We start from the raw sequence: 27,042 nt of genomic DNA, 5'->3' as shown, positions 1-27,042 counted from the left end.
TGCGGGCCGCGCCCTCACACGACTCGGCAGGTCAGCTGACGTCACCGCCCACACGCGCACACGCACAAAGACTCGTAAAAAGCTCAGTCACCGTCTCGTACACACACACACACACACACACACGCTGCAGGCCTACAGGGAGAAATTACACCTAATTACTCCCGTAATTACGGCCGCTTGGAGAGGCTGCGGCCGGGAACGCCGGGAACGTCGCGGGGAACCGGAGACCTCCGTTACGCGGGTTTCCGTAGCAATAAAGTCGCAGACACCGAAGCCGCTCTGGTCGGGCCATTGTTATCGTCCCTGACCATCTGCCGCCGAGGAGTGACACCCCCCCCCCCCTCATTTGCATGATGAGTGATACGGGGAGGGGGGGGGGGGCATATGCCCACCGCGCATGACAACAATGCGAGTGAAAGTTTCAGATCGACGACAAGCGGAAAAAAAAACGCCGTACGAGCCATAAATCCCTGCCGCCTCCCCGCTCGCTGTGTGTGTGTGTGTGTGTGTGTTGTGCAGATTTTCAGGGGAGTTGAAGAGTGTGTGTGCGTGTGTGTGTGTGAGTGTGTGAGAGAGGGAGAGAGAGAGAGAGTGATGGGGGGATGCTGTTGATGTGCAAATGTGCATCATATTGAGGGCCTGTGAATAGGGAGGTGTGACGTAGAGAAGGGCCGCGAGCGCAGGTGCTTATCTCGGGGCAGAGAAAAGCCCGGCTTCACCGTCCTGGGGACTACCATCCGGACGCGGCGCCGCCACCAATCCCACCTCCGGGACCAGTCAAGTAGGTCTGGGCTTTTTACTTATTATTACCCGCCTTTCCCCCTCCACTTTTACCGAGTTGCCGGTGAACGGCGTGGAAAGTTGCGGCCTGCTGCCGGCTGCCGTCTTTCTATATTTCCGTCCGACCGCTGCATCTTAATCACATGACAGAATAATGACATTTTTTTTTTTTTTTTTTTTTCACTTGAATTTAATTTTTTTTTTACGGTAAAAGCCCCAATTTTTAAAATATACCTATAATCCTTTCTTTTTTTTTTTTTTTTTTGTCCGCACTCTCCAGGTTTCAGACAGAGGAGATTAAAAGGCTCAAACGTTTTTTTTTTTTACCGCGCCGCGACCCATTTTCGGTCTTCCAGATAGCATTAGATGTCATCCACCTAAATGAGAGCGGGCGCGGCGGCAGTGGCGGTGGCGGGGTCGTACAGGAACACATGTCAGGGCTGCGACACCCGCTCCCGATGCCGAAAAAGTCCTTTATTTTACCTGAGCTGAGGTCAAAGGTCGCGTCTTTTTTAAAAAAAACTCGTGCATGTTATTTCATCTGTTCGTGTTGTGGCTTTTTTTAAAACCCTGAATTAGAAACGAATACGTGATTGATAATAGTCTGCGGTCCGATTGGTCTGAAGTTTTGATGGTTAATGAAGGTTGCGGGTTCGAATCCTGAAGAGTCATGGTTCCACTGAGGTCCCGTTGGCTGCCCACTGACGGTTAAATACGGAGGACACGTTTCACCACTTCGCTTCGGAACTTCCTGACGGAACGATCCTGGTGGGAACGGAGGTCTCTGGGGGTGCGCTGTCCATGGTGCCGCGCCGCACAGGTCCTGATCCGGAAAAAACAAGTTTAGTTCTTCAATCAGGCGTCTCCTGACGACTTTCAGCAACTTCGTCACCACTTCCTGTCCGATCGGCCAATAGAAACGAGGCCTGACGGAGCCTCTTTAAAAAAAAAAATAAAAACACGCATTCCCCACTCAAACTTCACTCAGATAATCCAGGAAAATGAATTATGTGGATTTAATTCAACAAGGTTTCAGAAACGTTCCATCTGGTGGCGAGCAGCTGGTGCGAGGATAAATGCAATTAATTACTTAACTTTTGAACAGAGTTCCAGAAAAGCAGCGCTGATGGGCCGCGATTGGCCGACGCTGCGCCCCTACTGTATGTTGGTTTAAATGGAGCGCTCACACACACACACACACACACACACACACACGCTGCAACAGTGTGTTATGTCGGTTTATTTATTTGCCCCAAATTCTCGCGTCGTATCGAACCCCCGTATGAGTTTTTTTTTTTATTTCCGCGTCCCAGCGCCTACCTGGATGGTAACGTTACCTCATTGGCTGCGGTTTTGTTTGCTGGCGCCACTATAAAGCGGCCGCCCGTACCCTTGTGGGCCGGGAAGAATTAGGATTTATGAATTTATTTCCTCTGTTGTATTGTTTAAACAGCTTTGGTGCAGTTTGATCCCGCCACTCGCCTTTGAGGCAGTTCCACGGTGTCAGCTGTTGACTGATAGTAAGAGAACAGCCTCGCAGTGTGAATAAAGGAAAAGTGGCGGTTGGTAAACACTGATAAGGGATAAATGGAGAGCGGTCAGGCAGAGATAGTTCTGTGGGAGCCCAGATTGTGTGCGGTCTGCTAAAATGAGATTCTGAGCCTGTCCTTTTATTCTTCTGTCCCCCCCCGTCCCCCGTCCCCTCCACCCGGGCCCAACACCCCCCCCCCTCCCTCACTGGATTGCGTTTGTCTGGAAAATCTCCAGTGACCTCGCTAGGCTCGTCCCAGGCTGCGCTCTTCTTTGTGTGTGTGTGTGTGTGTGTGTGTGTGTGTGTGTGTGTTTTGTTTTCTGACAGGGGTCAAGTCGGCCAATAGACACGTCCCCGGTGCTTACAGACAGCTGTCATCGCCGCCAGTGCGCACAATAAATCATTTTGGGTGGAATTACAGGACTTGTGACAATAAAGCCGGGGACTGGGGACCAGACGCGGAAATGTGTCCAGCATCATCTTAAAATGTCCAGCTGAGAGGGGGGGGGGCGGCTCCTTCCGACCGGAAATAAAATAAAAACGTTGTTTTTTATTTTACATTTATAAGTGTAATAAGGCCCGTCGATTAAATCCTAACGTCTCTGGGAGCGGCGGATATATTCCAATCGGACGCGAGGTGCGGAGGTCGCACCTTGAGGGTCACCATGTGGTATATTTACACAGAAACTGTTCAGCCCATTGTGCCGCGCCGGCTAATGAGATTGGTCGTTAAGCGAGTGACACAAAAGGCTGGAGGAGAGAGGGGCGAGAGAGGGAAAAAAAAAAGAGAGAGAGAGAAAGACGCCACCGAGCGCCACTCGGCAGAGCATCACAGTGTCCCCCCCCCACCCCCCCCCACGCACAGCGCGGCACAACGCTCGGCTCCTCGGCTGGACTATCCCACTCGCGCGGCGGCGGTGGCGGTGGCGGCGGCGGCCGGGCTGCAGTAGCCGGTAAGTCAGGGCTTCTCGTCCCTCCGGCAAATCGACTGGTGAACTTTACCGCAGGGCTGGTGATGATGGTGATGATGCTGATGATGCCGATGATGCCGATGATGCTCCAGGTTTTTATAAAGTTTCTCGTTTTAAAACAGCGCAGAACAACAACCGTAAGAGTCGATTTGATCTCCTCCGACCAGACAGTCCAACTAACATCAGCCAAATGCCTGCCGAAGAGCGCGTGTGTGTGTGTGTGTGTGTGTGTGTGTGTGTGTTTCGTGAAATCCTGGAGTTAGGTCAAATTTACATTTTGTTAAAGATTATTCATTTTATTGATGCATATCATCATAATCACGGCCCATCTGCTAATCTGGCGAGCCGCGGTTCAAACTCATCCCGCCGCCCGGGAAACCTTTTAAGGATAAACTAGTGAGGGCTTAACTCCGTCATCCCAGACGAGTGTGTGTGTGTGTGTGTGGTGATTATTCTGACGACTGTAAACCAGGTGACGGCCTGAGAAGTGATTTATTAGAAAGGGCCGCCGGCCGTCTATTTACTTATTTATTTCTCACGAATTCATTTCTATGGTTACCTGCTTTCCCTCCGTTCCGTTATGACGGTGAAATCGCAGGGTCTCTTCAGAATGTCACATGTGACACACAGTGTGTGTGTGTGTGTGTGTGTGTGTGTTTTATTGCCTTTTTAATGCATCAAAATAGCAGCGACAAAGCCGCCTCGGACCGGGAGCTGGTGCGGCCGCGGTAAATCCGAGTTAACATGGGTTTATACTGGCACCAGTTAAAGGACGGGACTTCGTAATCCAGGTGGCGGCGGCGGCGGGGGGGGGGGGATTTTTCCCGCCGCATGCTGGCGAAAATCACTTAAAACTCCCCGAAAAAAAAATGCTAAGCTACGGGATCCCGGCGACGAGCCGCTGTGTCTCCGTGAGCCGATGGAGGCCGAGAGATAAGCGCGCTCAACTCGGGCTGCGTGTGTGTGTGTGTGTGTGTGTGTTTGCACTAAGTAGCTTGTTTCATGTTCGAGTGTGTGTGTTTGGTGGTGGGGGGGGGTCTCGCTCGTTCCGCCTCGAACCTCACACCGCTCGACCCCCCCCGAAGACCCAACGCTTGGGTGATGGCAGCAAGGTCACCCGAGGGTCCGGGGCCGGAGGGCGGCCGCTGGTCGGGCGGGGCCGCCGTGTTTGCGGAGGACGGGACGGAGCGGAGCCGTTTAATGGCAGGAACAGCTGACTCATTAGGGGAGCGGCGTGGAAGGTAATTAACCCTGGGAAAGTACAGCTGCCGTGCGGGCTGTTCATTTCTGCGCAATCAGATTACGAATCAGCCTTTAAAGTGTGTGTGTGTGTGTGTGTGTGTGTGTGTTCGCTCCTTTCAGGTCCCGGCCGCCCCCTCTCTCTTCACCCAGGGGCCTGGGAGTGGAGGAGACCTGCCTTTTGTGCGCTGGGGGGGGGGGGTTTAGCTCGGGCGCTAACCGCGTCGCTCCGAAATTGCCAACCACCTGGTAGCATTCAGTGCGGAAAAGACAATGGCCGCCGTAGACGTCCCCCTGCCAGCACCTGGCCCTCAGCTCGGGCCGCCATTTCTCCCATTCGTCCCCCCCGTCTCTGTCATTCGGCCCGATGGCGGAAAAGGGGCTGGACCGAAACTTTAAAGCGCGATTTTGACTCTGCCGTGTAGCAATTAGCGTAACTTCGTCAGGACGCGTCTAGTGTAGCGCAACTCCAAATGGGGACAATTAAGTGGAGCGTCGGCCCGAAATTGGTCATCAAAACCGACACGCAGCTTCAAACAGGGACGGGCGAGTCGCACTGGACCCACTTCAGTGGAGCGAGGCCTGCGGACAGTCTGGACTTCCCGAGGTCTGGCATCCCGAGCCGGCGCGCCGAGCGAGATAGACCAAAAAACGTCGAGCGGATCCCTCCGTCTGATGCGGCCTTCGCCGGGTGCAGCCAGCGACAAGTTTCCCCTGTAGCGCTGCCATCCGCGGCCAGCCAGGCCCCCGGTTTCCTTCTTCCCCCCTCTACCGAAGTGTCCCCGTCTCGGGGGCGCCGATGCAGGAATCCGGGCCCTCCTTGTAAAGTGACCAATTTGGCCCGCGATGCAAACACTTTGCCTGGCGCCCGCGGCCGCCGCCGACTTCGCTGTCAGGAATCACAGTTGTCTTCAAGGGGTTCTTCTCCACGTCCCTCTGATCCCCGTGTCCCCCCAATTTTATTTTCAAAAATTGCTCCTTTTTAAAAAAAATTTCGAGCTATTAGCCGCTCGCTCGATTTTCTCCAAACGCATGCGTTGGTTATTATTTTTACAAATTGTTAAAATATTCGAAAACTCGTCGTGTCGGACCAGGACATAAATCTGATTGGCTGCCAGGAGGAGCATCCCAGAAAGCCCCCCCGGTGTCGTAACTCTAATGTCCAGCTGCCTGCTTTTTTTTTTTTTTTATTGGGAGGGCAAGCGCTGGAAACGGAGAAGCCTTTTAACGGGAGCGCAGAATGAAACGAGCGGGAGAGTTTATTACAATGCTCGCAGCCGCGGCCTGTTTTACTCGCCGCCGCCTCATTTGCATGTCAATGGAAGGTGCTGAAAGCGCCCGTGTATTCTTTAACATTATATAGCATTTTCAATTTGGGCCTATTCAGCCGCTCCCTATCAAAGCCTGCCCTCGGAGTTGTGGTGCGGGGAGACTTTATAATTATTATTATTAGAAGTAGTATTATTAGTATTGTTATTGTGACGTACGCTCACTTGTGTTTTGATCCAAAGCGGATGAGAACAAAAGAGAAAAAGCCCAACAGTTCACGTGTTCCGCGTACAATTACGAGCAGACGTTCATTAAAGGGGAAATATGAGCGTAAACGGGTGCTATCGGGCCTATTACGCAGGACTGGAAAATGAACGTGGAAACGATTCCCGGGGTGAACTGTAAAGACAGAGAGAAGTTGCCGGCGCCTTTTTTTCTTGGCGCCCCTTCCCCACATCGGGGTGTAATTGCCAGTAATCAGGTCTGTTCGCCGCTGATAAACCCCTCGGTGAATGCGGGGAACCCTCTTTGTGTGATGACTCAATTATGCCAGAAGTGGCTCATCAAACCTTGGCCATCGGCTGCTTTAATAAATAAGGAGGCAAACTTGCTGCGGGCGCATTATAATTCCATTCATTCCATAATTAAATCCATTCCCGATTTAACCCCTTCTGGGGGAGGAGACAAAAAACATCAACAGCGGATCGGCTGGCGGTGACCTTGCGGCCGGCCTACACGGCCGAGCCAAAAAAAGCCAGATAGAGGAAAGGATCGAGCTCTCAAGGTCTTTATTTATTCGCGCAGGTTTATTCAATAATTACAGCGGCAGCGTAATCTAATCGCAGCAGCCATTCAGCGCGCGTTAAATCTCGTTCCCGGTAATTCCGTTTCCCGCTCCCCCTTTAAAGGCGCCGCCGGCCCAGTGGTGGACTTGTCCACCTGGAAAAAGTTCATTTATTCTCCGGATTAAAAGCCGTGCCGAATTTTCATCTAATTCTGGTCGGGTTTCGTATTTATTCCTTCCTTTTTTTTTATTGGCTTTGCTCATTTTCTGAAGTGTCGATCAACACGATTAAAATAAAATTCCAGTCGTATATATTCTTGCGATTAGCGATTGTAAAAGACGACCAGGAGGAAGTCGTTTTGCGACGTTTTCAACCGGAAGACTTGCTCTGTCGGTTTTTGGTGCCGGAGAGGAGCCCCGGGGCCACGCCGGGCCCCTGTGATGGGAAGATGGCAGATGGGGTCAGGCCACAGGCCGCCACGCAGAGCAGATTAACACGCGCGACCCCCCCGGCGCCATCAGGTATCTCCCGGCCCCCGGGGGCCCGAGCCGAGCGCGGCAGCCACCGGGCCCCGGACCGCCCGACGCCCAAATTACGATTCAGCAGACGACAATCCGGAGACGCGGATCGCCTTTTTATTATGCTAACGAGGCGCCGGCCCTCCCCCGCTGACCCGCGGTCTCGGGGTTCGCTTTGAGGAGGGAAACGTTCGCTCTGCCGCCGTAATTAAGACGATTCTCTCTCTCTCTCTCTCTCTCTCTCTCTCTCCCGCACAAAGCAAACACAGATAAATACATTTCCGATAAGAGCTCTGAAGTGTGCTGGGATTAGAGCCGCCATTGTGCCCGGCTCTTCCCCGCCTCGTTATGGATATTTTCTATTAATTAGACACAAGTTATTTGATTTCTGTCGAGCAATCAATTTGCGTCTTGTTTCACAAACCGCATGGGGTCGGGTGGGAGACGAGTAGGCGGAGCCTCTACGTCACCTCCAAACGTGTGTGCGGGCACTGTCAGGACACGCCGCGTGTGTGTTGTTGTACGTTTTGCTTAGTTTGTATGGAGTTTATTTAGCTGCAGGGTTGGTTTTTATTTATTTGGTATACGGTGCATGAATCAGTGTCGTGTTGGGTGTTTAGCTTGCATTACATGTTGTACAGGTTGTAATGTGTGGTTTTTAGTTTCATGGGATTATTTTATTGGACTTTTTGCCTTTTATTTACATATTTTAAGGGTGTAGGTAACATGGTAAAGCTTTTTTTTCAGTTGTATAAGGTGCATGTATTGGTGTTGCATGCGTTGTGTTGGGTGTTTAGCTTGCATTACATGTAGTACAGGTTGTAATGTGTGGTTTTTAGCTTCATGGGATTATTTTATTGGACTTTTTGCCTTTTATTTACATATTTTAAGGGTGTAGGTAACATGGTAAAGCTTTTTTTTCAGTTGTATAAGGTGCATGTATTGGTGTTGCATGCGTTGTGTTGGGTGTTAAGCTTGTATTACATGTTGTACAGGTTGTAATGTGTGGTTTTTAGTTTCATGGGATTATTTTATTGGACTTTTTGCCTTTTATTTACACAATTTAAGGGTCTATGTTGCATGGTAAAGCCTTTTTTCAGTTTTAAACGGTGCATGAATCAGTGTCGTGTTGAGTGTTTAGCTTGTATGACATGTTGTACATGTTGTAATGTGTGTTTTTTAGTTAAATGCACTTTTATGCATTTAACTAAAATGCAGAATTTTATTGTACATTACAGGGTAAAGCCTTTTTAGACTCTTTTTAGGTGATATAAGTTGCATGCAGACTAACTTTTTTGCACTGGTTGCAGTAGTGAAAACCAAATTTACAGGGTCAGTCTTTTTCTTTTTAAATCTCTGTCCATACAGCCAATACTGACTTAACTAACGATTAACTAACAAGCTGGTTAACAAAGTTCTTTATTTGAAGCCCAGTTCTACAAGGAAACTTACTGAGAACGTGGATAAAGTTCTTCACGCCGCTGAAATTAAAACAAGATAAACGAAATAAAAAGAAACAGTAAATTAAGCATTTTCAGGGCTTGAATTTCATTTTCATCTCGGTCTGATGATCTGATCTGAGGAGACACTGGACCAGGACTTTAATCCATGCGTGTAACGCGTTTTGTAGATGTACTGTGTTTAATTTCCATCATCTTACTCGGGAGCAGTGTGGTGGTGTGGAGAAGTTGGGAAGGTGCTGCTGCGTCCTGTATTAGATGTAGAGGCCGGATGGAGCAGGTTCTGGGATTTTGGGGTCCAGTGGAGGGAACGTGGCAGTGTGGTGGTGTGGAGAAGTTGGGAAGGTGCTGCTGCGTCCTGTATTAGTTGTAGAGGCCGGATGGAGCAGGTTCTGGGATTTTGGGGTCCAGTGGAGGTAACGTGGCAGTGTGGTGGTGTGGAGAAGTTGGGAAGGTGCTGCTGCGTCCTGTATTAGTTGTAGAGGCCAGATGGAGCAGGTTCTGGGATTTTGGGGTCCAGTGGAGGTAACGTAGCAGTGTGGTGGTGTGGGAGAAGTTGGGAAGGTGCTGCTGCGTCCTGTATTAGTTGTAGGGGCCGGATGTAGCCAATTCTGGGATTTTGGGGTCCAGTGGAGGTAACGTAGCAGTGTGGTGGTGTGGAGAAGTTGGGAAGGTGCTGCTGTGTCCTGTATTAGTTGTAGAGGCCGGATGGAGCAGGTTCTGGGACTTTGGGGTCCAGTGGAGGTAACATAGCAGTGTGGTGGTGTGGGAGAAGTTGGGAAGGTGCTGCTGGGTTCTGTATTAGTTGTAGGGGCCGGATGGAGCCAATTCTGGGATTTTGGGGTCCAGTGGAGGGAACGTGGCAGTGTGGTGGTGTGGAGAAGTTGGGAAGGTGCTGCTGCGTCCTGTATTAGTTGTAGAGGCTGGATGGAGCAGGTTCTGGGACTTTGGGGTCCAGTGGACGTAACGTAGCAGTGTGGTGGTGTGGAGAAGTTGGGAAGGTGCTGCTGCGTCCTGTATTAGTTGTAGAGGCCGGATGGAGCAGGTTCTGGGATTTTGGGGTCCAGTGGAGGTAACGTAGCAGTGTGGTGGTGTGGAGAAGTTGGGAAGGTGCTGCTGTGTCCTGTATTAGATGTAGAGGCCGGATGGGGCAGGTTCTGGGATTTTGGGGTCCAGTGGAGGTAACGTAGCAGTGTGGTGGTGTGGAGAAGTTGGGAAGGTGCTGCTGCGTCCTGTATTAGTTGTAGAGGCTGGATGGAGCAGGTTCTGGGATTTTGGGGTCCAGTGGAGGTAATGTGGCAGTGTGGTGGTGTGGAGAAGTTGGGAAGGTGCTGCTGCGTCCTGTATTAGTTGTAGAGGCTGGATGGAACCAATTCTGGGATTTTGGGGTCCAGTGGAGGGAACGTGGCAGTGTGGTGGTGTGGAGAAGTTGGGAAGGTGCTGCTGCGTCCTGTATTAGTTGTAGGGGCCGGATGGAGCCAATTCTGGGATTTTGGGGTCCAGTGGAGGGAACGTGGCAGTGTGGTGGTGTGGAGAAGTTGGGAAGGTGCTGCTGCGTCCTGTATTAGTTGTAGAGGCTGGATGGAGCAGGTTCTGGGACTTTGGGGTCCAGTGGAGGTAACGTAGCAGTGTGGTGGTGTGGAGAAGTTGGGAAGGTGCTGCTGCGTCCTGTATTAGTTGTAGGGGCCGGATGGAGCCAATTCTGGGATTTTGGGATCCAGTGGAGGTAACGTAGCAGTGTGGTGGTGTGGAGAAGTTGGGAAGGTGCTGCTGCATTTTGTATGAGTTGTAGGGGTCGGATGGTACATAGAGGTAGACCAGCTAGAAGGGAGTTACAGTAGTCCAGTCATGAGATTACTCGGGACGAGTATCTGGGTGCCCTGTGATGACAGGTATCCGTCTGATATTGTACAGAAGGAATATTGTACATGATGTAATATGTGGTTTTGAGTTAAATTCACTCTTTCGTGGGATTATTTGCCTTTATTTACACATTTTAATGGTGTATGTTACAGGGTATTGGTGTGTAATACATGATTATTGATTGTATTTGATTATTGGTTGTATTTTTTGGTGTAGAGTCTGCATGTGTTTCACTGGAATGATCTGTTGTAGTTTTTCTTGTATTTGCATGTACTTGCTGTGGACATTTTTTGGTTGTTATTGGCTTATTGGATGTTCTGGTACAGGGCGAGTGGATGTGTGGAGTTTTGTCAGAGCTGTGTTTGATGGAGCAGGTTGTGGATGTGATGAACATTGATGAACATCGTTGACCATAATGCAGGTTATTACCTTTTGGATTTTAGCTTTGTGATGCCCGTCTCTCTGTCTGGTCTACAGAGGATGAACTTTATGTCCACCCCCTGAGACCGACTCAGTCCAGCACACACACTGAGCAGGGTGGACCTGGGGGACCTTGCCGTGCGTCGTCTACATCAGTGCACATACCGCCAACCAAGGTATGGACATTTAAATTCATTCCAGTGTGTTTCATGACTGGCTGCCGTGGGTTCCAGTTACTGGTGGTCTGGTTGTCCTTGATTTTAGTCTGGTTCCCCCATAAAACCCAGGTGGAGCAGGTCTCATCATCTCCACTATATATCAACACAGCCAGATCTTTAACAAGGCTCTCATCCTGCTCCAAATATGGACGTTAGGATCAAAATATGCCCATTTACATTCGTATTATTTTATTTTTCAAGCTCTGTCCTGCTCTAAATGAAAATCTTCTGCAGAGGACCTTTTCAACTCTGTCACCCACGTGTGACAGCATGTGACACTGAGGGACGTTTTAATGCCGCCCAGGGCCCTGGTGGAGGTGCAGCTGTCCAGCGGCCGGGAGAGAATTATTTACCTCGCCGCCATTAAACGCACTAATGCTGGTAATTCGATTATTCCCTGTTCGAGAGTCGTGTCATTTCAAACCAAAACTATTATCAGAGTTCCCCCACACCTCTATGTAGATAGCTTCATGAGTTATGATTATTATTTCAAATTATTATTTAAAAAAAAAACAAAAAAAACCCTCTCTCAGCTATTTAAACAGATCCATCTTTCAAGAGCTGTTAGCGACGGTCCAGAAGTGTGTGTGTGTGTGTGTGTGTGTGCGTGAAATAGCGCAGTGTAATGAACTAATCAGGTACATTAGTTTTTACAGAATGTAATCTATAGTGGTGGCGAGTTGTTTGTCTCGATGGGCTCCCCGGTAATCAAAAGTAATGAACCTATTACGGCAGGGACCTCAGAGGGGCCGGCGTGGCATTAGGAGTGGGCCCACATAAAAAGGTTTATTAAAGGAAATTAGGGTCCATCACTGCCACACCTGCTCCCCCCATTATGAATGTATGACGGGGTCAGTAGCTTCAATCACAACAGCAGAGCAGCCAGAGGAGTCGGCCCTCCCATTACCGGTAAAGTCACGGTGCAGCCGGAGACTCGGAGCGCGCCACCGGCGCGGCCACCGCCGCCACGCGCCGCCATCGGGCCCGAATAATTACGTTTAATAGGTTTTATTTGGGGCCCGGCAGAGAGGCTGCATATTAACGCCTCCCTTCCCTCGGCCCACCTCTCCGCCGCCGCGCGGCAGATGCCGCCGTGGTTTTATTTATTTATTTGCTTTTAGCTTTAATAAAAACAAAAAAAAAAAACAATTCCGATGTGCCGAAGTGTCACGTGGCGCGCCGCTTTTTCCCACTTTTCCTCCCGTTTTAGCCGCGGGTTAGAAAATATGTGAAGCGCGCGGTGAGTCACGTCGTCCACGTGACAAACTGGAGAAGTTGGAGGTGCCAGCGCGTCGTTCACAGTCCCCGTAATCCCAGAAAACCTCGGGAGTCCTTGTGGGGCCTCCCAGGCTTCTCGGGGCCACCGGGGCCACTGGGTCGGGGCTTGAAATGATTGGGGGGTGATTAAAGGGTCGGGGTCGACTCCTCTAGCCCCGCGCACGCCCTTTTAATGTGGAAATCGCTGTCATGTCCAACCGACACGTCCTGTTTCTCCCGCTCCCTGAAGGCCCACACAGAGAGAAGGAGGAGGAGCTTCTTCTTATTCAGGCCATACGACCTCTCAACAACCACAACTTACTTTTCTTTTTTTTTTTGACATTTACAGTATTTACCAGACGCCCTTATCCAGAGCGACTTATAGTCAGTAGTTACAGGGACAGTCCCCCCTGGAGACACTCAGGGTTAAGGGTCTTGCTCAGGGACACGATGGTAGTAAGTGGGATGTGAACCCGGGTCTTCTGGTTCATAGGCGAGCGTGTTACCCACTAGGCTACTACTACACCACTACATAGAACTCTAATACACTCCAACACTTTCACTTCCACTTTCAATCACTCTGGACTCATCCCCCCACCCCCCCCCCCCCCCCCCCCCCCCACACACACACACACACACACAAATTTTGCACAAATTCTTTACTCTTTTTTTTTTTACTCTTGCACAAATGTTTTCACTTTATAGCTTGCTGTTATACACATTTTATGTTTTGTGTTAAAGACATAAAAGTGTAATATTTGGTTATGTTTGCAATATTTGCATATTGGTTTATTGTATACTTGCAACATTTGCAATACTCTGGTCTGTAGCAGTCGCTGCATATCACAGCGTGTGTACGTGACGAATAAAATTTGAATTTGAATTTGCAGATGGAGTCGGACGGGGAGGAGTGTACCGGGGGTCGAGGTGAGCGGCGTGGCGTGGACGGGCGCGGTGGAAACGTAAACGCGCGTATTTACCCCCCTCTCCCCTCTCTGTTTGCAGTTCCGGACGAGCGCGTCGCCGAGCCTCTGAGGTAAGCCGGCGTCGGCCCGCCAGGCCTCCACGGCCAGCGCCGCGGAGACGGTCCATACAAAGTTGCCCGTGTGTAACGTGAAAGAATATGATGTGCGGCGCGTCTCACGTCCCCTCCTCGCCGGCAGGACCCTGCTGGGGGCGAAGAAGCGGGGCGCGCAGGACGGCCCCAGCGGGGCCCCCGTCAACAAGAGGAAGTCGCTCCTGATGAAGCCGCGGCACTACAGCCCGGGCCCCAGTCCCGACAGAGACGACGCGGGGACCGCTGACACTCCAGCAGGTAGACAGATGTCCCCTTGTTTTGTCTGTTTTGACGAACAATTGACGCTGAATTTTAAACCGCCATCTGTTGCATTCATATTTCCTCCGCCATCACCAGCTCCGCTGCCACCGCCACCCGCCCCCACCCAAACCCCGCAGCCCGCCCCTCTGCCGGCCACAGAGTGTGTGTGTGTGTGTGTGTGTGTGTGTGTGTGGAGAGAGAGAGAGAGTGTAAGACTACGCTGCCGGGTCCGAGCGGCCAGTCTATCACATCCTCCTACCAAAGTTATTGACAGCTGATCCGCTATTATATTCCTGGCAGCCGGACGCGGCGGGTGTGTGTGTGTGTGTGTGTGTGTGTGTGTGTGTGTGTGTGTGTGCGTTACTCTTCGTTTCTTGACTGATTGACAGAGTTAAAAGCGGTAACGCCGTCGCTACGCGGTAACGCTCGCTGCTTTATTTTTAAAAGGCCGATTTCCTAATGAATCAATTATGGACATTTTGGCAACAAAGCTCCGGGTTTTACGTGCGCCGCTCCCCGTCCCCTGTAATCTGCACTCGCTCGGTGTATTTTTAACGGAGTAACTAAGCAACAAACGTAATTGTCCCCTTCCAAAGCCTTTGTTAGGCCGTCCAACGCGGCCCAAATATACATAATTACGCATAATGTCTGCGGGCCATTATTGGACACATGTGGGTCGTTAAATGGACCAACAGAAGAGCCCGATGAATTGAGCAGATTTGCTGGAAATGGAATTTATTTGTTTCCCGGGTTCATATTACACCACAATTATCCCGACCCTTTTACAGCCCGCTTCCCCACCAACGATCGGTGTTATTCCACGCAACTGGGTCCGCGCCGCCACGCCGAACATCAAACGTGGGCTCGGCGGCGAAGAACGGAACGGACGGAGGGGAAAAAGGCATTACGCGGAGCATCGGCGTCTAGTAACAAAAAACCGGAGCGCGGGGGGGGACGGGGGGATTTAAAGCCTCCATTTGGTGGCACGCCTCTGCATGCGACACTCGCCAAGCTTCTGGTCCCCAGCCCTGCTCCGGTAATGGCTATTCTGGAGTACGAAGCGTTCACCTGTTCCAACACACAAACCGCAGCCGGCGTCCAAGCTTCTCTTTCACTTCCTCTCCCTCTCTTCCTCTCTCGCCCTCCCTCCCTCGCTCCCTCTTTCTTTCTTCCTTCCTTTCTTTCCCTTTTTTCTGCCGCTCGGGCCTGTGCCTCCATCTGGACGGCGGCGAAGTGCGCCGTTAATTGTAGCTAAGCGTAACTGGCGAACTTTTTGGCCGCGGCGCTATTTTTACGCCTGTGTTTGGAGTGCGAGTGTTCCGGCGACGCGGAGGAGAGACATCGATGCTGACGAGCCGTATCTCGCCTCGCCCGCCGCAATCTGGCCGCCGCCGCCGCTTCTCGGTTCGTCGCCGGGCTCCTTATCGCGTTCCGTCAGGTGGAGGAAGATGTTTAATCCCCGGATCCGTCCTCCAACCAACCGGCCGGCCTTTATTTACGCCGCGTAGGCCGCACTTCACGTGATAAGACACGTGCCGTTGGGGTTTTTTAATATAAGTTACAAGTTAATGCGCCGCGCCGGTTTTTCTCCTCAAGAGGACCACGAATCCCAGGAATCTGGTCAACCTGTCGTGCCGCCGGGCTCCACCCCGGGCCCGCCGGGGCTCGTAAGAGGATACAGATCCACAGATCAGAGGAGATTTCGAATCAATCCAGATGATAGCTTTCCATTGTTGATCATTGGGCACCGGGCTTAATATCACCAGGCCTGTTTTGGGATTGTAATGTGTCATTTAAAGGGGATCAGCGTGCTTAAAAAGCCATATCTGTCTGACCCATAAAATCACTTCTTCTTGCACTAAATAAAGCGACTTGTTTATTATGCGCTGTGAATAATCGGCTGCATTCATTAGTAGGACGTTGTGCCGGTGCCGGTTTATTCGTGCTGTGCGTGTTAGAAGATCAGAGTTAACGTCTAATTCAACTCCATGTACTAGCACATGAAAAAAAAAGAAAGTGTTAAATGCCATATATCTGCTTTTTTATTTTTTAGATATTTTTTTTTCTGCCTGGCAGCTCATGAAATCTAGAAACGATTTGAAGCGATTTACATTTATTCGAATTGGAAAAAAGAACCGGAACACGTGGGGGCTGCAATCCCGGCGGCAGATTGTTTTTTTTTTTTTTTTATTGTAATATCCGTCTCTGCGGACCTCGGAGACGAGTGTCTTCCGCGAACCCGTCGTCTTGGCTTACTCTTCGTAAAGAACTCGTGTCAGACGCTACGAACCGTGTTTCTCCCCCTTCCTGAATCATAATCCCTCGCTCCTCAATCTGTGTCAAGTTGTAGATTTGGATTTGCCAATTCGGCTTAATTTCCTCGCCTGTGTTCTTGACGGAAACACGCCCGTTAATCGTGTCTGTGGACTTTGAAGAAAATGCGTGCTGAATAATTCCGTCCTCATTGTGCTTTTCAAGATGGACGTGTCCTGAAAATGCGTCTTGTTGCTTTAGACAACGGCTACGGAGCAAACGAAGAACCGGACAGCGGCGTCTACCCAGAGACACACACGCAATCCCACGATGCCCTGCAGTGGTCCGAAAACACGAGTGAAGATTCCCCCCTGCCAGACGCCATGGACGAGGACAACGAGGACGACCTTCTGGACAAGCAGAACTCCGATGGTGTCCCTGCGGCCTACAGCCACTCTCGACACAAGGACCTGGAGAGGGACGGAGGCGAGTGGGCCCGCCTGTCCCCCCTGAACGGAGTCCACCACAGCCCCGCCGCACCCGCGGAGGACGTCCCGGCCAGGAACGTGCTTCCGCTCCTCCACGAGGAGGCGCCGCTGAGCTTCGTGCTGCGGGCGGAGGAGCCCAGCGACGGCGAGGAGGACCTGCGGCCGGACGGCGCCTGGGGCCCGGGGCTCTCCGCCAGGGCCCTGGACCTGGAGCGGGCGCGGCTGAACCTCACCCTGCTGGAGCAGGCGGTGGCGCTGCAGTCGGAGCAGAGGCAGGCCCTCCACAACGCCTACAAGGACATGGACCGCTTCCTCCTGGAGCAGATGAGCGGCGAACGCCGGCACCAGCGGCTGCTGGAGGCGGACGGGCGCGCCGGATATCCGCACTGCAAAGGTAGCCCTCCCCCGGGGCATGCTGGGAGACATTTACATTTACATTTACTGCATTTACCAGACGCCCTTATCCAGAGCGACTTACAATCAGTAGTTACAGGGACAGTCTCCCCCCTGGAGCAATTTAGGGTTAAGTGTCTTGCTCAGGGACACGATGGTAGTAAGTGGGATTCGAACCCGGGTCTTCTGGTTCATAGGCGAGTGTGTTACCCACTAGGCTACTACCACCCAGACAATTATACCATCATTCCCGTTTCCATATTCCTTGCGATGTGCATCTGGAAATAGCCAGACTTTGATTATAAGTGCGTGATATTATAATGCATATAAGCTCGCATTTTCAGGCATGCTGTTAAATTGTTGGCGGGGTCCGAGGGGGCGGGGGGGGGGGACCTTAGATGGATCAAATCCTCTTACGTATGTATTAAAAACATTTGGCAACAAGTGAAGTAATGAATAACTGGTCTGGAGGGAGAAATCTTCTGATGGAAATGCCCTGCCTGGGAATATTGGATTTTGATAGGAATCAAGCAGATATTTAACCATGAGCATAAGTCCAAAATCCCACTAAAGTACCACTCATCTTACCCACTGATTCTTCAAATGACTGCTGCTAAACGTGTAATCCCGGGTGTAATCTTTCTATGGCCGAGCATTAAGAAATGAGCGCCCTCCGCAAAACTGCTGCTGCCTTAACTAACGTCACAGATTAAACGGGAGCATTTTATGCATGTTCCTGCTTTCTTACTGTACATTTACTGGTTTTAATCATTTCTGGTGATGCGAAGAATAAAAATGAAAAACGGGGCAGCTGAGAACAGACATAAAAAAAAAAAAAGAATCATAATATATGATATTTAATTTAATAAAATTTAGAATAACACTGTTTATATGTTATTTACTTGTATGAAAATTAATAACTTTAATATTGGTGATAAAGGAAAAAAAAAATATTTGCAGACCAAATAATCTGTCAATCGATTAATTTGGCTAATTACAGCACGGGAGTGAAGAGATGTGATACCCGAATAATAAAATACAAGAAGCGTGTCCGGCATGACTAATAACTCAAAAGATTGTTGCTGAACAATACATGTATAAAAAATCATGAAATGAACATCTGTAATCTTATTTTAATGCTGATTTTATCACTAATACATGAAATTAAATCAACCGACCGATTAATCAGACTACCACTAATTATCAAATACATATATTATGATTACTATGAAATGACATTTAGTACAATTATGAACGGAAAAAGGGATGCATCGGAAAATTTGTAATTTGGCCTCTTATTGGGCAGATTGATTGATTGACAGATTGCCACTATTTTATTAGTCTTTATTTTGTATCAGTATTTGATTTGTCTGTATTTGCATGTAGACACATATTGAGGAAAAGTGTTAAAAAATGTCCTCTGTTTTGTCTGCAGACTCTCCGCGGGCCGATAAGAAGGATGTGAAATGCCCCACGCCGGGATGCGATGGCACGGGCCACGTCACCGGCCTGTACCCGCACCACCGCAGCCTGTCGGGGTGTCCCCACAAAGTCCGTGTCCCGCCTGAGAGTGAGTGCAGCCAAAAATCATTCAATCAATATACCCACTGCATAGACTAAAGTATTTAATTATGCCATAAATTCACAAATTCATTCATATATTCTCTAGCACATTATAAATGAATGACTAATTAATTTCCAAATTAGTCCAGCTGCATCCCTTGCACAGTCCAAAAAAAAAGTGAAGCATTTTCATTTAATTACATTTCTGTTCTGCACGAAGGAGGAGTTGGACTTTTAAAACATCTACGGCGGAAATTGCCGGAGAACGCGAAATGAAAATGTCCGTCTGTCCTGTGAACTTTGATTTAGGCGCTTCTGAAGAGGAACTATCTGGCTTGAAAAGACTTTTATTGTTTTTTTTTTATGTTCTGTAACAAACAGTCGCTGTTTAACAGTAATGCAACAAAAGGAGCTGAAAATGTAATTAACTTTTCTCAGTATGAAAGCAAGTATGCGCCGTCCACAAGCTGTTTACTAATCAAAGGCTTGGCTAGCAAATAAATAACCAGACAAACTAATTAAAAAACACGCGCAGGATTAAAACTTTTTTTTTTTTTTTTTTACATGCAAACTAAACTTCTATAATACGCGTGTGTCTGGTCTGCATGCATTTTGGCTCCAACTGATATTGTATATAACTTCCACTCTGAGTCTATTTATCCGGACGCCCGGTTCTGTCCGCAGTCCTCGCCATGCACGAGAACGTGCTGAAGTGCCCGACTCCAGGCTGCACGGGCAGAGGGCACGTCAACAGCAACCGTAGCACACACAGGAGGTGAGTCCTTCATCTTCATCGTCCTCACCACCTCATACACTGACCCTAGAAACATCATTTCAGACAAATTCCCGTCTGAACGTATTACGCTGTAAAATACTCTACTACGCTGTAATATACTCTCCTACGCTCTAATACTCTCTACTATGCACTAATACACTCTACTACGCTGTAATATACTCTTTTACACAGTACTACACTCTACTATGCACTAATACATTCTACTAAGCTGTAATATATTCTGTTACATAGTACTACACTCTACTATGCTGTAATACACTCTACTACGCTGTAATATACTCTGTTACGTAGTTCTACACTCTACTATGCTGTAATATACTCTGTTACATAGTACTACACTCTACTATGCTGTAATACACTCTACTACGCTGTAATATACTCTGTTACGTAGTACTACACTCTACTATGCTGTAATATACTCTGTTACATAGTACTACACTCTACTATGCTGTAATACACTCTACTATGCTGTAATAGACTCTACTACGCTGTAATATACTCTGTTACGTAGTACTACACTCTAATATGCTGTAATATACTCTATTGCTTAGTACTACACTCTATTACGTAGTACTACACTCTACTAAGCTGTACTACTCTCTATTACACTGTACTGCATTCTACTACGCTCTAATACACTCTACTATGCTGTAATACACTCTGTTACATAGTACTACACTCTAGTATGCTCTAATATACTCTATTGCTTAGTACTACACTCTATTACGTAGTACTACACTCTAATACACTGTACTATGCTCTGATACACTCTACTATACTGTAATACACTCTACTATGGTGTAATACACTCTACTACAGTGTAATATACTCAATTATGTAGTACTACACTCTGGTACACTGTATTACACTCTACTACACTCTACTACACTACTTTGTTGTACTACACTCTTGTATGCTGTAATACACTCTACTACTCTGTACTACACTCTGCTATGTTCTACTACACTCTACTATACTATACTATACTATACTATACTATACTATACTATACTATACTATACTATACTATACTGTACTGTACTGTACTATACTATACTATACTATACTATACTATACTATACTACCAGGCTGTACTCTGTCTCAGTCTCTCAGGGTGCCCAATCGCAGCTGCAGGAAAAATCTCCAAACCCCAGGATGAGCCCAGTAAATGCAGACAGGAGCGGCTGCCCAGGTGAGGGATGGGCTTATGGACTTCGTGGGGTGTCTGGCGTACAGAAGATCTCACCCCGATATGTTTGTGCGGTTTCTGTCCAGACCTCTGGGCCTCATGAAGAAGTTTGATTTCGGACAGTTCAGCTACAGACTGACCCACCCGGCCGCCGCCCTCCAGGCCAGCATCACCAAGGACATGGACAAGTTCAGCAAGATCCACTTCGACTACGCCAGTTTCGACGCCCAGGTCTTCGGCAAGCAACCCCCGATGGCAGTCGCCCAGGACCAGGATCTCTCTCTCTCCACCGACTGTGAGTTTCACACGTCTCTCCAGACTCGACGTCCTCAGATGCAGCAAATCTGTCACCAGGGCTGCTCTTCAGAGCTGCTTTAGGAAACCATGAAGCATCACGGCACTCTCGCTTATCAAAAGTGTTCATGCCAAGAATCCTGGGGAAAAACGTTTATTCTTATTCATTTTCAGCTGATTTATTAACCCCCATCGTGCCTTCTTATTACTTGTGGAAACGTTCCTCATTTCGATTATCGATTATCGTTGTTCAGCTCCACCGCAGTACCCCTGCTTCCTGGGTCCCGCCGGCCGACTCGTCATGCCGGGCGGCCGCCGACCCGACGGCGAGTCCCTGCCGCCCCACTCGGCCACCACCGCCATCCTCAACCTCTCCACCCGCTACCGCAGCAAGATGGAGGGGCTCGGCGCGCGCCCCCTGGCACCGTCCACAAAGGTAATCAAATTAGGCCACTCGGAGGAGGCATTTAATGCGGCCGATTGTGCGGCAACTCTGATTTGTGTATGAAAAAAGGGGAGCACATCAAACGGCACTTTTTGGCACAGAGAACCTGGTGGCGGGGAAACAAGAGGGGGCTCCCTGCCCCCCATAAAGCTTTAATGTACACAAAGGGAACATTTGTGTAATCACATCAAAAGGAGGCCGAGAAAGTACAATCGGCCTCCTTCTCCCAATGCCAATCAGACGTGGCCGATTCGGACTCCTATTAATAATAATGAAATAGTAATAAATTGGACAAGGGGCACGTGTCCGGGCGTTAAGCTGGTCGAGATTAAACCAATCAGCGGGCGGACTGGACACTTTAATCGCGTTAAAAAATGCAAATCTGCTTCTCCCCGAAGTAACGAGCGACCGGAGGCGTCCGCGTCCCCCCCCGTCCTCCGCGTCCCCCCCGTCCCGCTGCCAGCGTGTGTGGGAGGACCCAGGTAGCGGCGCGCATGAATTAAACAGCGTGCGGCGGCGCGGCGCGGCGCGGCGCGTCATCCGCGTTAACCGGGGGCGGAGGTTACCGGCCGGGCCGTAGATCGGCCGGGAAATAAAATGCCAAACGCCGCATGCAAATTTCTGAAAATAAGCAGCTGCGTGAGAGTTTTTTTTTTATTATCCATTTTATTTGATTTGTATTTTTTTTTTTACATCAGTCATGCATATTAATTTGTCCGAGAGCCCCCTTTTTGTCGTTTTAATAAAGGGGGGAAAGCGGCCACATATGTGCGGAATAATTGCGGTCGCGATTTAACGAGCCGAAAGTTTGATCCGGCCCGGGTCCGGAGCGAGGCTCATGGCCATTAGGCGCTAAAGCTTTTTTTTTTTTTAATTTTTAATTTTAATGGCGATGACCTAAAACCCACGCCCCCAGCTGCCATCTTTGTTGCGTGTCCTAGAAAACAAACGACACAGCTGTCGCGGTGAAAAAAATAAGAAATAAAAAAAAAGCAGAATTACACGCCGCCCTGACGTTTTTCTCCAAGTCGACGCTTTCGTGCTGTTCAGGTGCGTCGCTCTTATGTCACTGCAATTCTATTTTTTATATATATGTTTTTATATGTATACATTTCCCCCCTTTAATAAAAAAAAAGCCAGCGGTGAAAGTGTCCGATTTTTTTTTTTTTTTTTTGCAGGACATGCACATCGAGGTGGACGAGAACGGCACGCTGGACCTGAGCATGAAGAAGAAACGGGACAAGCTGGCCGACGCCCCGGCCCCCGCCCCTCTGGGCGAGTCCCTGGCCGTCCCCGTCGCCAGCGGCCTGCACATCCCCGCGGCCTTCTACCTGTGTGACCCCGACGGCTGGGACGCCCCCCTGAACTTCAGCAGGGCCCCGGGCCAGCAGGACAAGGAGGTCAAACCTCACGTTCATCTTTACTGTCCTTTAAAAAAAAACGAATGATGGTTTTCAGAAGAGAAAATGGTAAAAAACTGATGTGACACCCCATAAAGGTTCTCGGTTTTTGTGTCACTTAACCCCGAGTGTCTCCAGGGGGGACTGTCCCTGTATCTACTGATTGAAAGGGGCTCTGGATAAGGACATCTGATAAACGCTATTTTATTTTTAATTATAATTTCATAGAGAAAAATCCCGGTACTTAATAAAGCAGTTGGGAGTCACGCCTCCTTTTTAAAATGCCCAGACGGATCCTTTTTTAAACTCAGTGCCAGCGCTGTGGTGCCGCGTCAGGTGACCGCTGCGGTTCGTCATGTTGGCTCGTGTTTTCTCCACAACAGGATCCAGTCGACGGGACGTCGCCCGAGGAGAAAGCCTTCCCAGGAGATGCGGCCGTGGCCAGCCCCAAATCCAAGATACTGTTACGAGATTCCAAGAAGGAGCTGATGAGGTACAAGGTGGAGGGAGTTCAAATCCATTCTGCAGAAAAGAGGCATTCATAAACAGGGTGTACAGTGTGAATTTTATGAAATAGAATATTCCGTGTCAGGATTTATAATCTACAGTATGAGAATGTCCAGGTTTGTTAAATAGAATGTAGAGTGTCTGTCTTTGTCTGTGACGTGGGTTTGTGTAGCGAGGTGTCGTTTTGAGGGTGTCACCGTGAACAGTGTGGTGAAAATGACAGCATGTGTGACTTTTTTTTAAAAAAAGCGAGCAGATATCAAACTGATACAGGAATGTCAGGGAACGTTATCTGGATAAAATGTCACCTTTTATCAACAGTGACCCAGGCCGGAGTGCTGACCCTGTGTTCCTGTCTACATATTAACAGCTATTTATAATTAATATCATTCTTTTTGTCTTTTCAAATTTGGGAAATGTTCTGTACTACAATTAATGCCGCAGAAAACAGCTACAGAGTAACACAACCCACAATACACTTGAGTTTACCGCATCCGCCAATGAGCAGTTAACATGGTTAGTATTATTATGGAACCAAGGCTCAAGCCATGTATGGCAGGTTTCACCAGCCCGTAATATATGTTCAGCCTTTGTTGTGTGTGTGTGTGTGTGTGTGTGTGTAGTTGCCCAACCCCAGGTTGTGATGGAAGTGGTCATGTGACTGGAAACTACGCTTCACACAGAAGGTAAACGATTAAATATATATTTTTTCTGATTTAAGATCAACTAGTTTGTTTTTCCGACATTAATAACATTAATATGATAATAACAGAAAAGATCGTTTGCACAGTCAGACACAAAATGGGGGAGATTCATTTCGATTTTATTTATCCCCTCTAATTTCCGACACACATTCGACTCTATCCTTCAACACGTTAACGGTATCGGTGTCGTTTAGACGTAACGCTGGCGGGATTATGCCAGTAACCTTCTGATATCCGCAGCGTGTCCGGGTGCCCGCTGGCTGACAAGACTCTGAAGTCGCTGATGGCTGCCAACTCTCAGGAACTCAAGTACGTACCATCACGTCCTAAAATATCTGTATGTTTACTGACACGTACAGCGCTTGGCATTGTAATAAAACTATATTCACACGGACTTGGCAGTTTACTCTGAGCCCGACATGTAACGTGTTAGCTCATGAAAATCAGTATATCGCAGCGTTCCGTGCCAGCGAGAAGAGCGCGGCGGATCGTGGCGCTGTCAGGATGGCTGCCCGATCCGGTCCCTTTAAAGTCCGTTCTGCCTCTCAGGTGCCCCACGCCTGGCTGTGATGGATCAGGTCACGTGACCGGGAACTACGCCTCCCACCGCAGGTACAAAAAATATATTATACCTTTTATTAATACGGTCAGGAACAAACAGACACGGCGGGTTAGTAGGTCCCAGGTTCGAACCCCACTCACTACCATCGTGTCCCTGAACAAGTGTCTCCAGGGGGGGACTGTCCCTGTAACTACTGGCTCTGGATAAGGTTCTTCTGGAAATGACTGTTTTGTCACATGCTGAATTCCGATTTGGACGTTTAATTTGACAGAAGTAATTTGTAGATGGAATAGTGAACGTCCCCTCGTCTTCGTCAGCCTCTGGTGGACAGACGATGAACTGCACCACAAACCCTGACCGTTCCACGCAGGGCCTAGAACCCCCCGTGAACTGGTGTGATGTGTCTCCCGCAGCTTGTCCGGCTGTCCCCGCGCACGGAAGGGAGGCCTGAAGCTGACGCCGAACAAAGACGAGGCGGATGAGCAGGAGATCAAGTAAGGGAACGGCAGAGAAAGGGGGTTCCTGTTCTTTCCCCCCACGTGCTCCTGCTGATATCAATTAGCTTTACTTAAACCATGAAAAGCCTTGATCATTTTAAGCACTAAGCCTGGCTAAATATAGATCTGAATTCTACTTCTCCAACACTGTAAAGCTGGTGGAAATCGTATTTACGTGTGCGGCTTTCGCGCGAGCGATTGTCACGCAGTCACAATGTTGGAATAATACGAGGGGGGGGGGAGTAATATAATTGATTGCGGCTTAATTCCGACGTCCTCCTCCTCCCCCGGCTTAATTACTAATGCCAGGTCGGCGGGCCGGGTCCCGTACACGGACCCCCGCGGCCTCTCGCACCGCCCAACGAGGGCCATCCAGGGAAGAGGTGGCGACCCCCCCCGAATCGCGCGCCGGCCTTCCCTCTCGGATGCACCGCAATTATGTGCAATTCATGTCGTCCCATTACCAACCTGCGCCGGGCCGGACTGGCAAGTTGGACTCGATAATTACTCGTCCGCAGAGATGTGATTACTTTCCCCGTTTTCAATCAGCATTTTGCCGGATTAATCTCCGTAATGGTTAGGGAAGGTCTTCCTGTGGGTTGAAGTGGACCGATATTTCGGCGACTTTCTGTGCCGCAAGTTGCATTAATAATAATGGTGGTAGTGGCCAGGTGGGTAACACACCAGAAGACCCGGGTTCGAACCCCGCTTACTACCATCGTGTCCCCGAGCAAGACACTTAACCCTGAGTGTCTCCAGGGGGGGACTGTCCCCGTAACTACTGATTGTAAGTCGCTCCGGATAAGGGCGTCTGGTAAATGCGGTTCTAAACGATGATAATAATCGATATCCGTCATGGCAGGTGCCCCGTGATCGGCTGCGATGGCCAGGGCCACGTGTCGGGCAAGTACACGTCGCACCGCAGCGCGGGGAGCTGTCCCGTCGCGGCCAAGCGGCAGAAGGAGGGCGCCGCCAACGGGTCGCCCTTCTCCTGGAAGGTGTGCAAGCAGGAGCTGCCCCACTGCCCCCTGCCCGGCTGCAACGGCCTGGGCCACGCCAACAACGTCTTCGTCACCCACCGGAGGTACGCCGTCCCGGAATTGGGCCGCGAGAATAAGGTCTGACTGGCGATTAATGCGGAAACGTTTGTGCTCCCCGGCACCAGCCTGTCCGGATGCCCGCTGAACGCCCAGAGCATCAGAAAGAAGGTGTCGGGGGACGAAATGATGACCATCAAGCTGAAAGCCAGCAGCGGTAAGCGGCAGCCGCGGCGGCGGTTTTGGCGGGGAATCTGGTCCTGAACGCGGCCTTTTCTTCTTCTTATTATTATTATTACGTTGAATAGAGCGTTTCCAGGTCGCCCGATGCCCAGCGGATATGTGATGTGTGACACGTGTTGATAAGACGTGACGTGACCCGCGTGAAATCGCGGTGGCGGCGCGCTTCACCGCCATTGTGCTGCTGCTTCCTCTCTGAAACAGGTATTGAAAATAACGGGGACATGCGGCACTTGGATAACGAGATTAAGGAGCTGAATGAGTCCAACCTGAAAATAGAAGCCGATATGATGAAGCTGCAGACCCAAGTAAGAAGCAACGCACCCTGGCAGGAGTATCTGGCGGTAAAACAGCCCGTTCGTGCAGCAGAATCAGTTCTGCCGGTCAAACGCGGCATTCAGATGTGATCCGCTCCAAAACTACACGCTAGCGGGTAAAACACTCGCCTACGAACCAGAAGACCCAGGTTCAAGCCCCACTTACTACCATCGTGTCCCTGAGCAAGACACTTAACCCTGAGTGTCTCCAGGGGGGGACTGTCCCTGTAACTACTGGTTGTAAGTCGCTCTGGATAAGGGATAAATTCTGTAAAATGTGTACATCTCCACTTTTTCAAAATTCCAAATGGCTATACTGACTGGGTTTTAATATACATGGAACGTTACATTTACGTTACATTACCGTCGCTGATCGAACTATTTATTTATTCATTGGATATTCAGTCTCGATCCTGGAGAACACGAATGCCCCGTTTGATCATGTCTGCTGTCTGTCTGTCCAGCTATGAGCTGCCGTATCTCCTGAATGGACGCCCTGCTGACCCGCTCCCCCCTTCTTCTGACAGATCTCGTCCATGGAGTGCAACCTGAAGAGCATCGAGGAGGAGAACAAGATGATCGAGCAGCACAACGACGGCCTGCTGAAGGAGCTGGCGCGGCTGAGCCAGGCGCTGATCAGCAGCCTCAGCGACATCCAGCTGCCGCAGATCGTAAGCGAGCCGGCCGCAGCGTTCGGGGCGCCGCGCCACGCCGCGCCCCGGCCGCTT

General features: G+C 49.6%; 1 protein-coding gene across 11 annotated transcripts in view; it reads left to right on the top strand.

The window, feature by feature from the left end:
* Window positions 1-27,042, top strand: part of LOC114788377 (suppression of tumorigenicity 18 protein-like) — a 36,436-nt gene that overhangs the window by 7,941 nt on the left and 1,453 nt on the right. The window contains exons 1-22 of one of the 11 annotated variants that reach the window (XM_028976898.1): window positions 575-781; window positions 10,894-11,012; window positions 13,202-13,238; window positions 13,317-13,347; window positions 13,475-13,626; window positions 16,144-16,764; window positions 18,199-18,333; window positions 19,011-19,101; window positions 20,228-20,314; window positions 20,398-20,606; window positions 20,860-21,041; window positions 22,229-22,450; window positions 22,834-22,943; window positions 23,402-23,473; window positions 23,581-23,643; window positions 23,902-23,970; window positions 24,211-24,273; window positions 24,637-24,717; window positions 25,583-25,804; window positions 25,886-25,974; window positions 26,202-26,341; window positions 26,842-26,985. In XM_028976898.1, the coding sequence (XP_028832731.1) occupies window positions 13,202-13,238; window positions 13,317-13,347; window positions 13,475-13,626; window positions 16,144-16,764; window positions 18,199-18,333; window positions 19,011-19,101; window positions 20,228-20,314; window positions 20,398-20,606; window positions 20,860-21,041; window positions 22,229-22,450; window positions 22,834-22,943; window positions 23,402-23,473; window positions 23,581-23,643; window positions 23,902-23,970; window positions 24,211-24,273; window positions 24,637-24,717; window positions 25,583-25,804; window positions 25,886-25,974; window positions 26,202-26,341; window positions 26,842-26,985 (2,820 nt within the window). In that variant the 5' untranslated portion in view covers window positions 575-781; window positions 10,894-11,012. Of the gene's footprint in view, window positions 1-574; window positions 786-3,159; window positions 3,265-3,366; window positions 3,375-10,893; window positions 11,013-11,064; window positions 11,436-13,201; window positions 13,239-13,316; window positions 13,348-13,474; window positions 13,627-16,143; window positions 16,765-18,198; window positions 18,334-19,010; window positions 19,102-20,227; window positions 20,315-20,397; window positions 20,607-20,859; window positions 21,042-22,228; window positions 22,451-22,833; window positions 22,944-23,401; window positions 23,474-23,580; window positions 23,644-23,901; window positions 23,971-24,210; window positions 24,274-24,636; window positions 24,718-25,582; window positions 25,805-25,885; window positions 25,975-26,201; window positions 26,342-26,841; window positions 26,986-27,042 lie in introns of those variants that run through there. The other 10 variants (XM_028976897.1, XM_028976896.1, XM_028976899.1 and 7 more) reach the window with 10 other exon arrangements.

The sequence above is a fragment of the Denticeps clupeoides genome, chromosome 4, assembly GCF_900700375.1.
Source record: "Denticeps clupeoides chromosome 4, fDenClu1.1, whole genome shotgun sequence".
Taxonomy (NCBI): domain Eukaryota; kingdom Metazoa; phylum Chordata; class Actinopteri; order Clupeiformes; family Denticipitidae; genus Denticeps; species Denticeps clupeoides.
The sequence above is the reverse complement of the archived record's forward strand: the minus strand, read 5'-3'. Positions and strand labels throughout refer to the sequence as shown.